The sequence below is a fragment of the Cryptotermes secundus genome, unplaced genomic scaffold (genome assembly GCF_002891405.2).
Source record: "Cryptotermes secundus unplaced genomic scaffold, Csec_1.0 scaffold925, whole genome shotgun sequence".
Lineage (NCBI taxonomy): Eukaryota > Metazoa > Arthropoda > Insecta > Blattodea > Kalotermitidae > Cryptotermes > Cryptotermes secundus.
This window is the reverse complement of record NW_019733333.1, coordinates 739,107-756,471: the sequence shown is the minus strand read 5'-3', so window position 1 is coordinate 756,471 and position 17,365 is coordinate 739,107. Positions and strand designations below refer to the sequence as shown.

Below are 17,365 nucleotides of genomic sequence, written 5' to 3'. Positions count from 1 at the left end.
TCGGGCCATTATCTCCGTAACCGTTCAACTTTGGACATAGGTGTTTTGGGTTATATCGGCATACTTTAACATAAGGAACACCCTCCCAAAGTTTGGCACATTCCTCCTGGGACACCCTGTATATGGGCCGCACCATAGCTCAAGTGGTTAGTCACCGGCTTCACACCGCGGCGGGCCGGATTCGATCCCGGGTCTGGTCAAATGGGATTTGTGGTGGACAAAGTGGCGCTGGGGTGGGTATTCTCCAAGTACTTCAGTTTCCCCTGCCAATCTTCATTCCACAAATCGCTCCACAATCCCTCTCCCCTATCATCTGGGGCTGGTACAATAAGCCAGAAGTGGCCACAGTACAAGGGACTTAGTCCCATCCCACTAGCAATAATATATATATATATATATATATGGAAGCTTCTTGTTCATTAAAAGGTATCAAGACTCCACACCCTCTTTGGACTCTTTGAAAAACCACTTAGCTGCCACCAAAGGTCGATTATAAAGTCACTAGAAATTTCCTTAAGGGTGACATGCCTCTAAAACAGCTGTAAACATTCTCACAAGTTCTGTTCAGATCAGTTAAACATTGCAATATGTGTGCACACATGAACACACACTCACTCATATTAGGAGTGGGTTTCTTCATATTAACTTTACCATTTATCCATAGAAAATATCTCAAATGATAATATATGAATAAAGAATTACCTAATCAGTTTTTGAAGTTTCCAATTTCAACCACTCTCTACAGAAGTGTTACTACTATTGACATATTCAGGCACTTCACGTTCTGCATACTCCTACAGTATTTATCACTAAATTATGTACTGAACTATGAAATAATTAATATCAGGAAAGTGAAGTAGAAACGATATAATTTTCTACAGTCAAATATACAATTTATTTAGCACCAAGAGCCACACAGAGCAGCAAGCTGATTCACTGAGATTCACCCACCTTGAGATTTGGAACATGGACAACATCTCCATACTGGTCTTTGGTGACAACAGTAACGATAGCAGGCCAACCACACCTCATATCATCACGGCTGTACAACACCTCACAGCGTGCTGGATCCACATAGGAGTCGGGCTGCAACCATCGAGACAGGCGTCCACCACTTGTCCCCGGCACACAGTGTACAAAGTCTTTCAAGAAAAGTCGTTCATTGGAGTGACAACTGCAACATAACAGTGATAGGTAAGATGACATAACATGATGCCACCTTCAGTTGACACAACAGAGGTAACAGCAAAGTCAGCTCATGGGAATGACAGAAAGGCCCTGGATAATGTAGAGTCATTAATCCAAACAGCAGCTGTTATACATGTCAGAATGCATTGCCAAGTTCCCATTGCATATGCTTTGGCATAGCAGGATGTATTCTGCTGACCTTCTGAGTAGTGCAAAAGTGGGCATGAAACCCAGTCTTTCAATGTCAGATTTATAATGAAACATATTGTGCATTTGGACAAATTTTTTCAGAGTTTCTCATTCCTCTTATATTATATTCTCCCATCAGCAAAGTTATCATTGTTAAAAGGCATCTCCAAATGGTACAGCCTTCATCACAAATAACAAGGACTCTTCCTAACTCCAAGAACCAAGCTGATAAATCATTCAGCTGGTCGAAAAATCCTCCCCTTCCAAAGTTTCATAAAGGTTCTTAATCACATGAACAGGAGCCACCTACTGCACCTTATCCTTGGCCAACTGGAACCTGTTCATTGACAGACTTCCAAAACCATACAGATCTCTGTCTTCTGGGAATTTGCAGTCCGATGGGAAATAATGAAAGTCAACTGTTTGTACATACAGGCCTAGGAAAGCTCTGCTTGCTGCCTGTTTCATGCTGGTTTCTTACTTGGCTTACTCATTGACCCTCATGATGGAGGTAATACATTCCTCTAACATGTCGGTTGCCTTTCATCAGAATACAGGACTCCCCATAGTCACTGCTGTAAGCACCTCAAATATAGCGTTATTAACCCATACATCGCCACCCCACCCCCACAAGAGGAGGGCAGGAGGAAAAACAAAAACAAAAGAGTTAAATTTTCCTTGCATTATATCTAGACATGAAAGCCGGTCTCTTACCTCAGGGGGAAGAATACAAACCGAAGGTGTCTGACACCAAACTTTTGTAGGCAATAGGTGGCCCTAGAAGAGAAGCAACAGGAGGGTAGAGAAAATAACAACAGGGAGCTTCATAATTTGTACCTACTCCAAAAAGTAAAGCTATGCCTGTACCAGGCCGTGGAGGCCCATAGGGTTGTGAAACGTTGAGGGTCCCACACTTTCTAGACAATCAGCTCAAAGATGGCGGTAAGGCTGTCAGTCTACGGGCCGGCCGCGCTTTACTCCCCAGGAAAATTATTTAATTAATTCCTGGTACTCATTTCTGTTAGAGGCTGAGTCAACCCCAGGTCCTAGCGCAGCTGGAAGGGTTAGGTCAATTTAAAAAAATACAATGACCTCATCGGGACCTGAACCCGCGACCTTCCGGCTTGTGGCATAGTGCCGCAACCAACCACGCTACCGGTATCTATTCCAAACATTCTTTAAATTATAGAAATCAAGAACAAGATAGGCAGGACACACTGCATGCGTAAAGGCGACCAGAAATTCATGAAAAACTGTAGCCAGGAAACATGAAAAACTGATTTATTTAGACATAGACAAGAGGATAAAGTTAAAACGGTTCTTAAAGGAAGTGGAAGTGGAAGTGTGGACTTAATTCACGAACCACCCCCCAAAAACAAATCTTGAACGTTTTCCTTACATGAAAATGCTTGGTTATTCTATATTATGCAGTGTATATTTATTATGCGGTTATATTTTGTACACACCCTATGGCGTATTCGCTTATTTCTGTTTGTCTTTTTAATTGCAAGTTACAGGTACATCAATCAATGCTACACAATCTCTAACTTGTTAGCTTGGGTAGGATTGGCAAAGGTCCGTCTATGTGGAGGTCTGGGAGTCCCCTCCCCATGTGACACCGTTTTATAGTTAGCACCTCCGCTTCTACATGGCGCCATGAAGTAGGTTGTTTGTTGGATATTGCAACCGTGCGAAAATGCAAACAATTCCAAGCGCGATGTGGCGATGTTTTGAACGTTCGTAAATCCGCTTGACACACACAACGGATAACCAGAGCAAGAACCAGCCTTTACAGTGGAAAGCCTTCAATTAAAATACAAACGTATTTTCCATCGGCCTAAGAATGCTGTTGGCAGGACACTGGGACAAATTCCGAGAAACGGTTGGCACAAGACTCGCACCAGAATCCAGCGGCCGCGTTCAGTTGACGATCCAAATCCGTTGCAAACAATGAGTGGATACATTTCCTGCAGATAGAACATCGGGATGTGGCTATCGCAGAAATGCAGATAACCGTACTGTTAACTTCAAATAGCACTGAAAATCGTCCTGTCCTCACAGACAGGACGGGTCGGTCTTACACCAGTAATCAGGAGTCTATACCAGGGAACACCAAAGGTCGATATGAGATTGGCATGAACTTAAATACAGTACTAGGATAGTACTACAACACAATATCATGCCTCCACCACAGGTCGCGTTCCACGATACGCTGTAAGTGCCTTCTGGTGACTATTTTATCTTCTTCGATATCCTATATTCTAGGTGAACTTCAAATTCTAATCTAGAAAGTGGAACCTTGCCAGACGGGCAGAGACCAGGCATAAGCTACGCCATCGTGGTGGTGGAGGTGGTGATGATGATGATAATAACAACCATCATCATCATCATCATGCCACTAACGTGCATAGGGAACATGGAGATAAATTTCCACACACTCTAGACTCTGACATCAGATGGAGTTGAGTAAACGTCTTCATGTTCCGCTCGCTTTACCTCCGGTGTCAGAGTGGAGGCTAGGACGGCCTCAGCGCCGGTCTGAACGTGGTGGCCAAGAGATATAACCTCACTCCTACCGAGAATCTACAACTTATAATAAGAATACCAATTATAATAGCAATAATAACAATAATCATAATAATAATGTTGTTGAGGGATTATTTACATCTGAGAATTTGGTCGTTTTAGGGCACAGATTGTTTTCTTCCTTCTTTGCAATCCGATTACCAATCTACAAGTGTCTGTCAATCCTTCACTCCGTATGTGCATCCTCTGATACAATGACGAACATCGGAAGTTACCCAACCAATTTTCTGCAACTCCGTATGAACAGTACACTTATGTAGGTCAGACCTCCTCCTTTATTTTTAACTTTCTATCACCATTACCAGCATGAGGAGGATGTGAACGGTGATGCAGGTGCAACGATACACCCGACTGAGCTATATCCAGCTATACAAGTTTAATGAATGTGTGTTCTGGATTCATAAAACTTTCATTTCCATCAACCCGTCGACTTCTATTGTTATTCGCTTATTATTTTCTTGAGACTGCAACAATACTTTATCTATACTACGCATAAGAAAATAGCACTTTCTAGACGGCTATATGATCAACATCCGACATTCAACGCGGGTCAGATTCAAGTTTTTAATGACATGTCATAGTCGTAGTCCTAAAGTGGTAATTATAAGCTAATAACAGATTTTTATATGATTTAATGATGTTTAAATTGGAGGTACTCTTTACGGCAATTCTACGAACACTCTACATGCATTTGCATCCAGGTGCCGTGTTTAAAATGTGAATGCAGAAGAGCACTCCAAAGCAATACGAGTACATATTCCCGCACATTCCAAATGCGATATTTGCCATTTTGCACACTTCACTAACCTCCATATCTGTTTACTAAAGCCATAAACTCATTTAGTGCATATTAATTATGGATTATTGTAAATCTAATATGTTCATTATATTTCGTTACATATTCATCATAAATTTATTGAGGTCTCTTTCTCCGGAGGTAAAGAGGCCGGGATATGAGGCTGACCACTCACCTCCAGCTAATGCCGAGGTCAAAAATAAGAGGATCTATACATTCACTCCTGCATACGTCTTCTGCATACTGCTTAATTAGTTTAGAGCGGGGGCGTTACATTTTTTCATCAAAAATCATCGGAAATGCTTGAAAAAACACTTGTGGATCTATATGAGATACCTGGGACGTTATTTTCTCTTAATATGATCCATTTTTGACAAATTCAGTTTCTACTTCATGCAAAGGCGTGTGCGCCGAAATGTTCTCCCCACAACGGTTAGTAAACAGTAGTCTACTTCATAGGCGATATGTGCAGATGTTGTTCCTACTATGCGTTTATTTTACAAACATGCATAAAGCGAGCAAAATCTGACTTCATTTCCGAAGAACCGCAGTACCGTCGCTCACCGTCAGCGGTGACGGCAGCACAAGCGCGAGGCCTCCTACCACTGCTCCAACTACAGCTCAGAGCAGTCGCGCGGCATTTCGGGTCGAGTGAGGTTGCTTGAATGTATAGTGTGTGAATCTGACAGTATGCTTGCACAGTGTTTCCTCGTGACTGTGGTAGTGGTTGTGTCATCCATCGGTGCATATGGCGACGACGTCGGCATTTAGAGTGGCGACATGGTTGTGGCCATCTTACAATGGGTGGCACTATAACAACGGATGCTGCCCGCAATTCTTTAGTCTTTCTGCTTCTGTTGCTTTTGTTTGGGATGTTGATTCATGCGACCAATATGGCGACGGCGGCATCTATAACAGCATCGTCGCCGTCTGCAGGCGTCTCCATCTGCATGCGAGAAGGATGTAATTGCACCAGCACACCCCCACACTGGCTAATAGTCACATGTTCCTTCAACAGCAAACAGGCAAGTGGTTATTTGCCGAACGTCATTGCAGGGGCAAGATATTACAAGACGTACAACCAAAACAAATGCGATATGCTTGCTTCAGCAAACAACCGTGATTTCTTTGTACGAAGTAACGTGGGGCCCGCCGCAGTTATGAACGCGCTCTTAACACAGTTTTAAATCAACTGTTACGTACTTACTTCTGGGACGTGGTAATGTGTAGCCTGGTTGGAGTTACCGACGTTTCGAAGGAACATAATGCTTCCATCTTAAGAGCAAAAGGGTACGCTGCGGAAGCAAGCAGCCAGTTAACTTCTACCAGACTATATGGCGCCACTTCCCAGAAGAATGTGGTCTTAGTCACTGCTGTGAGAACCTCAGATCAAAATAGTTACCTGTTTTCCACAAGGTACTGCAGCCTTTTGATTGTCTTCCCTCTTGTAAATGGGAGACATTACGCAACATTTGATCAATCTAGCATTACATACGCAAGCGCCACTATGAATCGAATCAACAGCACAGGCAATTGTCTTCAGCACCAAGTTCCGTTAAAATTTGCCCACTTTACCTGTAATGCGTGGTCTACTTAAAAACGAATGTATACAGTGACCTCAGTATTGATTTTCAAAGGTAACACAAACCCGAATTTAACGTTCACAGTTTTAATTTTGTAGATCGCAAAGTTCATCGTTGTAAAGCGCACATGGAGTTGTTTAAATACAATATTTATAGCAGTCCTACCGTAATATTTGCACCGCTGAAATAAGCTCGTCTTATTATCGAAAGGGGTTCCAATGTATGCCCCCTCACAGGCAAAAACTGAGCCTTTAAATCGCGGATAAACCAACTCTGACACAAATCCAAATGTAAGCGCCATTATTTATGGGCGTAACAAACTCCACGGAGCGGAGTCATACCAGAAAACATAATAGTCGTTTATATATAACAAAATTCTCGTCTTCTGTGGAGTCCGAATATCCATCACTGTGTTGTCAAGAGCCCCTGCCCAACTAGGCCCCATCGTGAGCCAGATATATCTAGGCCAAATTCTTACATTTTGTCTAAGACCTGTTTTAACGTAACCTTTCCATTTACTCCTAGGTGTCCAAGTGATCTCTTCCCTACATTTTTTTAACTTTCCGACTAAAATGTTATGCGCATTTTCTCGTCACTTATGCATGCCACATACCTCTTAAACATTTCAGCTTTTCTGATTAGAAATACTAAGCTCCACATTATGCATCTTCATTAATAAGGGCAGACACACGGCACTGCCCAGAATATGACGCAGCTTATAAACCACTGTTCTATTGCAACGATAGGCTTATTAATGAAATGAAATTTAATTACCAGAACTAACGTCTTACTGTGTAAGTTCATAGATCTCTCATCAACGTGTTATACAGCTTAAGAAATGCAGTACTATAACCAGGAACCATCCCACAATTACAAATTATGCATTCTACAAGGATGCCATCTGAACTTAACCTCAGAAGCCTCTTGAGCTATCGAAGAAATCATAAAAGTGTCGTAAGCACTACTACGAGCCGTCCAACTCATAGTCCGTCCCTGTGCCGACTGAGCTACCCCATTTCCCCACAAGTAACAGTCAGGATTTAACAAACAAACTTAATTTTGATCTAATTATGGTTTACGTGACGCCTTCAGTATGTTAACTGGATGGGGCTTGCCGTGTTGTCTCGATGTCCGTCTGGAACGACTCGTGAAAACCACGTCCGGACAGGCGGTCTAAGTTTTATGCATAAGAATAAAGTTTCATGATGCAGTATGATTAAGGTCACCTTATCAAATTTCCGCCGTGTGGGGGCAGAGTAACCTAGAACCAGTCCGGTTGCCTGCTGGAAGTTCTCACAACTTGTTTATTTTCCGGTCTCTTGGCGTCGAAGCAGTGGCTGTGAGCGTTTCGTGGGGTGTCACGCAATTCTTCGCATCTCTTGTTTATTTCTACAACAGACGCATTTTGTGCGCTCCTGTGGCCCCAGCGTGTAGACCGATCGCAAGGTTAACCGCTTACAGTTGCATATCATGATTTATACCAATTTATTTCAACTTTTATTTTTAGAACTGCGCCCCTGTCATGAGCTTTCCAAAAGTTTTCCTGTCTCTAGGGCATCCACCCCAGATTCAGTGCTAGCCCCTTGTTACCGGCAGAACTTGTAAGGTAGTAGTGTTTAACCTACACCAAAAAGACTCCTTACTCTCTGCCCCCCCCAGGTATTCAGTTACAGTTCTACATGTGTTGTTTTATGTTTTGCTTTCATTTATGTTGACAACTGCTAATAGCCACTGCAGCGCACTTAGGTCCATTAACTGTCCAACCAGGCGTGTGATGTCAACCCTCCGAGATTGTTCATAGGAAATGGCGCGGACTTGCCTTCATTAGCTCTGCAACACTGCGTGGCAACAAAGTAAATAAAGGATCGAATATACCGTGAATTTTGCATAAGTTGCTTTCTCGTGGTATTGTCAACACACAGGAAAATCGTCAGTAGCACCACTTTGTTCACATGACACTTTTGCTTTCACTAGCTAACCGAAGTCTGGTCTGGAATGAACTTTGCCCCTGACCTAACAACATTCGAACTCGAGAAAACTCTAACTGGCTAGTCAAGTTAGATGTTATTAATTTTGTTACCAAGGTCAGAGCAAGTTCACAGGATTCCGACACGACATGAAATGAAATGAGATGTCATCCACACATGCAGCAGGGCACACTTTCCTGTAGCAATAAATCGCATAAACTGACTCAGAGAACACACACAGGGTTCAGCTTAGTAATGTTGTGTTTGACCTAACTAAGACATCCATGCAACTTCCATTCTACAGCCCATCTCCCTGAGATCCATAATAACGTTATACTCCCATCGCCTTCTGCTCTACAAAGTATTAGTTTTTCAAGAATTTCCCAACTTTGTTAAATGCTACATCCATTATAACCCCAAACATTTTACTCTCGTAACGTTACTAGGTAGTGTACTCTGTGACGGTCCTCGTTATAAGCAAAAGGTAGAATTTCCCCTGTGCTTAATTAATTAAACACCACGCCATGAAGACGTGTGGGGAGTGGAGGTATAGCTCCACTATTCCTGACCTCGACACTAGATTGATGTGAGTGATAGCTTCACGTCCCTGCCGCTTTACTCCCGAGGAAAGAGCCCCCGGTATTCATTGGATAAGAGGTTGCTCCCCAAATTGTTCATTTACTTCACACATGTATATCACCTTTTGTGTTCTGAAGGCATTTTGAATTGAATAAGAATAAACTCACTTAACGTTCAGATTTCGTTCCACGGATCTTAAACATTTACGCCTTAAAAAGGAGAACCACTCACGTCGATACAACTTGCAGACCGCAAGTGGAATGTGCAGATACACGGTTCGGAATTTCCTTCGCAAGCCAGTGCGTTTGCTAATATGGCTGGCTTCCAGTGTCTCATTAGAACTGCTAATAATACTTTCCATAGAGTATCAGAAAATATTTTACTGCGAACTCCCTAATGTGGGGCCGCATTTTGAAAACTGCTTAACGATTCCCGCCTCGCGGTCCGATGAGCTAAACACAGGGGAACTCACGCATTGTTCTAATTCTCATGTAAACTGTTAAAGAACTCTGAAGTTGCCACGCCTGCTCAAGATGAGTGGTCAGGTTCGTGTCCCGGCTGCTTCATTCCCTGTCCAATGGACAGGAGGCTTAGTAGGCCCCAGAGGCAGTCTGGGCTCAGTGGCAAAGAGAAAAAAAGCACTGTTCCTGCTGGGAGTTAAACGCCGGTTGTCTAACACGTAGCCTCCTCCCTTCTCTGAGTTATCCAAGCCATATAAACTGTTATGTCGACGTATTTACCTGGCTCTAATACCAAATCACAGCAGAAACATTAACAGCCAGTCATGTAGATCTCTGTCTGATTCTTCTGCTTAATGAGGATGGGTCCTTTCCGCCATATGGCAAAGGTCAGAGTTACGTTACCAATACACGTGTAGCATGAATGCTTGCTCGACTTAACGAAACAAACCATTGCATCATATTACAATACACAAACTGTTTTCAGTAGCACTGGATATAGTCCAGCCCAGTTTGAAGTTTTGATCAGAAACCTGTGGGGCAAAATGTGGGAAACTACAAGAGATTGGCAACTTCCGGTACACTCAGATCAGTGACCTCCATTCAGCCAACGGTTCGCAGTGGCACCAAAAGAACCCGATATTCGCACATCGGTGTTACTGTAAAGCAGTGATATGGATGTCCTTTGGGATCCCACGAGCTTGTTAAAGTAACACGGAGATGAAAACCTACGGATGATAAACATCGCGTTCCTCGTACCTCGAGGCTGTTCCACTATGCCTCAAGTCGAAGCAGGTGGGGCAAGTTGGCTACGAAGGAAGGGGCACATCAAGCTATTATACAGTGTTAACACATACAGTTTACGTCTCTCCACTGCCAACAGTAGGCTAACGCGAAAAAGTCACGGCTAATACGCTCCTGTGCTCTAAAAGTAGCACTTGGAAAAAGTGGAAAAATCTAAAATGCCGTCTGTATTATGACTTTGCACCACACACACACACACAGAAAGTGAGAAATTACAAGAGAACTGAAGATTCTACAAATAAAAGAACTGACAATACAGAAGGAACTGGGAAGAATACGACATGATAAACTCTGACAGGGTACCTAAACATCATGGAGTATCAACCGTAAGGGAAAAGGAATTTGGGAAGACCTCTTCAACGATGGAAACAGTTCGTCCTGCACTATGCTACAAGCCGGAAGGTCGCGGGTTCGATTCCCGATGAGTTCATTGGATTTTCAATTGACCTAATACTTCCAGTCGTACTATGGACCTGGGGTCGTCTCAGCCTTTAACAGAAATGAGTACCAGGAATCTTCCTGGGCGTAAAGGGAGGCCAGCATGTAAGGCTGACCTCACCGGCGCGAGCCGATTGTCAAGAAAATGTGGGTGCCTCGACGTCTCATAACCCGATTGGCCGCCACGGCCTGTTACAGGGATACCTTTACCTTTTTATTGCCCGTAACAGGTATCTGTTGACCCGGTACGGGAAAAGAAATACAGTGTGCTAGAAATACATGAGGCAAATTGAAAGGTGAGTGCTGCTTTCCAAAACATATATATAGTACATATACATACAGTATAATGGGTCCGGAAACGCTTGGGAACGAACTAGAGCCATTCAGAGGCGATCCCGGCAACAGTAAAATAGTCGAATTTCGGTTGTAAATGTAACTTATGCCAGCGGCACTTCTGAAGAAAATTGTAGTTGAGAGTGGAAAATGCGAATGATTGTCTTTTATCAGTACCACCTTCCTCTTCACCAGCGAATTCATTGCATTTCTTGGACACAACAGGATAACGAACTTCGGTTACAAAAGAAACTTGTGCAGCACGACAGTAAACAAGCGTCATCATCAATAATAAGAGTCCTGTTCAAGATATAACAGCCCTTATGTTATTCCAGTGGCAGGCAGTAACAATTAGTTGGGGGTTTCAGATGTTCAAAATGTTGCCCTTGTCCTAGCACGCAAACCTTGGCTCGGCGGATGCGCTGAGGAAGTCCGGAGTGTTGAGGACCCATATACTCGTACAGTCGGCCATTGTGATAGCGCCCCAGCAGTTCAAGCGTACACCACATATTTCAGATGTCCCAAAAGAAAATGAACAAGAGGATTTTGGTCTGGCGAACGACTTGGCCTGTCTCCTTGTTCACAGCCCAGTGCAGGCAGTCTCAAAAATGAGACGGTGTAACTGAAATGAGTTGAGGCTCGAGCAGCATCGCTATGTCAGAGCTGCTGTTAGTATCTAGAGTAAACTGTACTATGTGGGTTTACGTCACTCCAGATATGCATGTTATGGAAAATTAGTATGCCGTCCATTCTGACGCCTGCTTCGTCGATGGAGACTTTTGGGCTGCTAGGAAGGAACCACTGGCAAAAATCTTGAAGTGGGCGTAAATCAAGCGGACCCGTAACAAACTGTTCATGGAAAACCCGCGACACTGTCGTGCGAGCCACATGTTCTGCTGCGTTTACTCGACGAATGCGGGTACGTATGTTCTCTACGTGTCACAGTATTCGCCTTTCCGTGTCAACTGTTCGTGAACCTCTGCGTCTTCCGCGGCCATCATTACTGGTCTCCCTGGTGAGACGATCACTGACGTGAAGAGGCCGTGGTTTCGGAAGTCCCCGTTTAGACACCTGTGTGCGTACAACCTTACCGCTACTGCGACACTAGCATTGGTTTCAGCGCGGTGAATTCGCGGAATGTGTAGTTTTCCGTTTTATGCTCAGACTTACAAAGCAACGACAATGAAAGAACAGAATTAGGCTGTGTCTACAGTTCGTTGGAAATGAAAGTCTGGTGTCACATACTCGATTATACGTGGTAAAGTCGCTATCACTGTAAACATGACTGTATTTCGTTGCTGAATGAGGTACAAGACAAGCAGTCATTCACATTGTCCTGGTCAAGTCGCTATCACTGTAAACATGACTGTATTTCGTTGCTGAATGAGGTACAAGACAAGCAGTCATTCACATTGTCCTGGTCAAGTCGCTATCACTGTAAACATGACTGTATTTCGTTGCTGAATGAGGTACAAGACAAGCAGTCATTCACATTGTCCACCCTCACCTCCAGTTCCCTTTAAAAGTGGCTCCAGCAAAAGTTACTTTTGTAACGGGAGTTCTATTATCGTACTGTTGCGGGTAGCTCCTTTGAATGTCTGTATTTCGTTACCGAAACATTTCCGGACCCATGTCTACGTAAACTGTTTCACTGCTTATAACCACGGCACTCGCTTTCCAATTTCGTACACCAGCTCTTGGGACATTATGCGCGTGTGTGTGTGTGTGTGTAAATCGTTTAAGGGTGACTGAATATCTTGCTTACTTATGCAGTCCACGGAACTCAGTCTTTCGAGAAGTGACAAACCTTCGGCTGATCTCGAAATTTCCCGCCTTGTTAAGTATCGCGTCTACAAGAATCAGCCACTGGGCCCAACTCCGAGCCAACTTAAAAGTCCACACCTTTAGATCCTGTTCCTTTCAGATTAATTTTAATATCATCCTTTCACATGCGCATCCATATCACATGTGATCTCTTCCCTTCCGCTTTTCCCGACAAAAACGTTGCATTCATTTCACACACACACACACACACACACATAGCCTAAAATTACTAAAACTGGGGGGGGGGGATCCTTTTTGCAACTAGTAACTTCATGCGGCGACTGAAATGTCTGTGTTCACCGTCGGTCCATTTTCCTCTCTTCCATTTGGACAGTTCAGTGTTGCCAGTCTGAGTTATGAGGAAGATGCAAGGTTATGGAAATGTTCCCACATCCCTGAAAAATGGGGGAGTGGGCGGATCCGTATTATAAACCTACACATCCTTGGTAGCTGGATTCCTGTAACAAATTATCTGTTGTGCCCTCGTACATATATTTTAATGTCGAATGTTTGATGCCCGTGATTTCTTTGATTTTAAATCCACACGAATGGGTTGTTACTTGTAGCACTTCATAAACAAACATGCTTAGGCGTTATAAGTTTTCAGGTTTTCACATCGGGGAGTGTTCACATTGTGGTCTTCTGGATTGTGGTACCGTGAAGTAGGTCTATTGTCAACACTGAGGATGGAGGCAGCGTGTTTCTGTGTAACATCGGTGCCACAGTCTGAATGCTTAAACGTCCTAACAGTGATTATAATAATTCCTTGGCTGTTATGCTTAATGAATAAAACAGCTGGGGCCCTAGTGGTCCGTGATTCAGAAAAGGTTGAGAGCTGGTGGCTTGGAAAACTAAGGAAAATCCCAAAGTCTCTCAGAATACCGCTGTCATTATTCTGGCTAAAATTCTCACCGGACACCTCCTACAATATGTTTCCACCTCACTTGCACATTACGGCCCGCGGGCCAATTGTGGCTCTGGAGGGCGACACGACAAACGCTGACACACGAAACGATTGGAGCCAGCCTTCTGACGTGTTCACTAAATAACAAACTGCAAAACACGGGGAGAAACAGATAGGCCTGCATTAATATACACCGGTCACAGTAGCCGCGCGGTCTAAGGCATGAATTGTCTTCGCTCTCTCGGACGCTGGGATCGTGGGTTCGAAATCCCACTCAGGGCATGGATGTCTGTGTACGTTTATTCTGTGTTTGTGTTGTCCTGTGTTTAGGTAGAGGCCTTGCGACGGGCTGATCACTCGTCCAAGGAGTCCTACCGTCTGTGAAAAATGATTACCGAACTGAATAAGAGGCCTGGGCCCTGAATGGGCTGGAAGAGCGATGGAATATATATATATATATCTGTCCGTCCACCCAGCCATCCATTTTCCTACCTATACGCGTAGATTACCTACAGCGCCAAAGAAACTACAAGAAATCCCATAATTGTGACAGAATTACGTAACATACAATAGTAGGTTCTTGTGTTTCGGTATACATGCCTTGGGTGTTCTTGTCCTTGATGGTTTCAGAAATAGTGGCGGCTAATGTCTGATTTTACATATTTATGTTTCCGTTTCAGACTCCACTGCCCTGCATGTAAACATAGAGTGAAACTATCACAGCAGAAAATAGGCAAACCGAAATCAGATTCATGTTATCGGCAGAATGTGTGATCATAATTGCAAAGAAAACGGCTCGAGTACCGATCGGGGCCAACTGAGCTACTAAATAAGTATTTCATGGTTTTCCTTGGTTCTTCCAGTCGAGCAGTGGGTTAGTAATCTAAAACGGTCTGCTACCCCCCCCCCCTCCATCCATTCCAGGTAATTTTAATTGACGTTAAAAGACAAAAAAAAAGACAAAAACCTACAATAACAATGAAGGTGAGCGGAACGCAGCCTGTAATACTGAAGTGCAGTTTCAGTAGTGGTCCGTTATTTTGTTTCACAGGACAAACTGTAAAAAGTAAATCAGTGCTCTTAATAATGTCAACTGTTCATACAGAAAGTAAATCGATCGATAAACAAAAACAAATAAGATTATGCTAACGTAGACCCCAGGCAAACAACACAGGAAGTTTAACTTGCCGTTTTAAGAACGTTGATAAATTATGCTCTGATGTTCGTGTAAAGCAGAGGTTATACTGCGCTTGTATAAACCAAAGTTAAATATTCTTGACAACTTCTACTGTAACCCCCCCCCCATCCAAATACCAAAATTAACCAAAACTCATTCAGTGGCTTTAGTGCTGAAACATGCAACAGACTGACAGATACAGGCTCCCTGATATACCCTCACTCTTGCACTCTGTAATGTACAGGATACATAAAAATTATGTTGTGACGCAAAGAAATCTCCGCACAAGCATTATGAGACAGTTTCTTATGAATCATAAGCCAGTAAGTATACACGTCAAACATATGTCATTAAAATGACAGTGGGCGTGCCAAAGAATATCGTCTTCTGCTCTCATGCTACAGACTTACTCGTCGCTGCTGGATGTTCACAGGAAATTTACAGTATTATGTACCTCGCATGGCGGGTACGAGTAAGCAGAAAAGTAGCACATGTAGCATAACAATTATCAATTTATCATGATGAAAACACGGGCATGAAGTGAAAAGAGTCCACACTTCGATAATATGATGGAAATACTCAGAATACGTACGCAAGTATTTTGTTGAACACACTTGGCACGTGCGCATTATCCAAGTGGAACGGCTTGAAACCAACTGATTTTCATACAGCTCCGTATTACATGTTCCTAACCAACCCTTCGGGACAAATTCGATTCTGGCTCTCGTTATACAACACATATTATATGATGATAACTCTCGTCGTCAAATATTTGACTACTAGGGTGATAAGATCTAGGATGAAATGGACTGATTATGTAGCACGCATGGGGGTAGATGAGAAATGCATACTAAATCTTAGTGGGAAAACCCTGAAGGGAAATCACTCGTGTGATCTAGACGTAAGCGGGAGATAACTGTAAATGGATCCCAGAGTACCGTGATCCTGACGTAGGCGGGAGATAACTGTAAATGGATCCCAGAGTACCGTGATGTAGACGTAGGCGGGAGAAAACTGTAAATGGATCCCAGAGTACCGTGATCTAGACGTAGGCGGGAGAAAACTGTAAATGGATCCCAGAGTACCGTGATCTAGACGTAGGCGGGAGAAAACTGTAAATGGATCCCAGAGTACCGTGATCTGGACGTAGACGGGAGAAAACTGTAAATGGATCCCAGAGTACCGTGATCTAGACGTAGGCGGGAGAAAACTGTAAATGGATCCCAGAGTACCGTGCCTTAAGCTAAGAACTAACACCGTCACTTTGTAACTTCATACAGCAGACAGATGCGCTACTTGGAACTGATAGAGGGTGAGAACCAACTGAAGCCATATTAGTGGATGATTATTGCACAGGTCTATATAAATATAAAAATGCGATCATTTTCTTAATGCGTCCTGCAGATTGTGAGCTACGATATCGCAGTCTGTATAGCGTCTGGCTACTGACTGGACGACCGAGGCGTCGGAGTTCGAGTCTTGGTGTGGTCAAGAATTTTCACTTCTCCATGTCGTTCAGACCGGCTCTGTTGACCACCCAACCTCCTATTCAGTGGGTACGGGAGGCTCTTTCCCCGGGGGCAAAGTGGCCGGGGCGTGAAGCTGAGCATTCACCACCTAGTGCCGAGGCCAAGAGTCATTCATGAGAAAGTAAGGGTCTCTCAACCGGACAAGCATTTCGCACTTTGCACGGAACGCCGAAGTTCCATTTGCATATTCATAAAAGCTCGCCACTCAACCGTATGAATCCAGTCTACACTCTCGTACACCATTTCTTTAAGATACATTTTAGTATTACCTCCCCCATCTACGCCTTAGTTTGCCAAGTGGTGTTTTACAGGTGGTCCGACAGAACGCGTAATGCGAGAATTGTAAAATCCAGACCCGAATTTCAATATCTGGAATCAGTACCGATATCTAGATGCAGTATATGGTATACGTTATTTCACAACACAGAAAGACAGACTGAACAGATTTTCGGATTTTAATTCTATGGAATTCATATGAGAGGCTGTTCTTGTGCCTACGCACCACAGCACGATGGGATGTGGGTGACTTGAAGTACAAGTCCACACATTTGTAATTTCGGCATGACATGGATATGGGTGGTCAGTTTCACGCTCCGGCCGCTTAACCGCCGTGGTAACAGCTCACCATCCCCATTGAATATGATGAAAAAAAAATAGTCCAGAAAAAGAACATGGTAACGACATGAAAACGTTTGAAGAAGACTGTCTTCAGTTATGTGATGCTGTGTAGTCCTCATATATTTCTTGTCTGAAGGAACCTGCTACGATATTCAGGGTAGGAGAGTAAGCCGAGTCCAGGAAGTGGTACGACATAGGCTGAGAAAAGGTTAATTCTCTGAGCTAAGAAACGTATCCATACCACTTTTTCTACGGTCGACTGACTTGTTCACTCTAAAGATGAAGCACGAAATGTCAGTAAACTCGTACCAGATCACACGGCATCACATCTTCTCATAGTCAGCCATGAGAACTTCAAATGTCACACAGAAAATTCTCGGGCCGTCTTACAG

General features: G+C 43.5%; 2 protein-coding genes across 3 annotated transcripts in view; one reads left to right on the top strand and one right to left on the bottom strand.

Moving 5' to 3' along the window:
* The window catches only part of LOC111868086 (E3 ubiquitin-protein ligase MYCBP2), a gene marked incomplete at its 3' end in the record, with an annotated part of 282,453 nt that overhangs the window by 53,821 nt on the left and 211,267 nt on the right, over positions 1–17,365 (bottom strand). Inside the window, 1 exon segment of the mRNA XM_033752918.1 lies at positions 952–1,174. Coding sequence (XP_033608809.1) covers positions 952–1,174 — 223 coding nt within the window.
* LOC111868077 overlaps positions 5,377–17,365 on the top strand; it is a 36,976-nt gene continuing 24,987 nt past the window's right edge. For both annotated transcript variants that reach the window (XM_023858446.2, XM_023858445.2), the window contains exon 1: positions 5,377–5,784. In XM_023858446.2, coding sequence (XP_023714214.1) covers positions 5,560–5,784 — 225 coding nt within the window. In that variant the 5' untranslated portion in view covers positions 5,377–5,559. The remainder of the gene's footprint in view (positions 5,785–17,365) is intronic.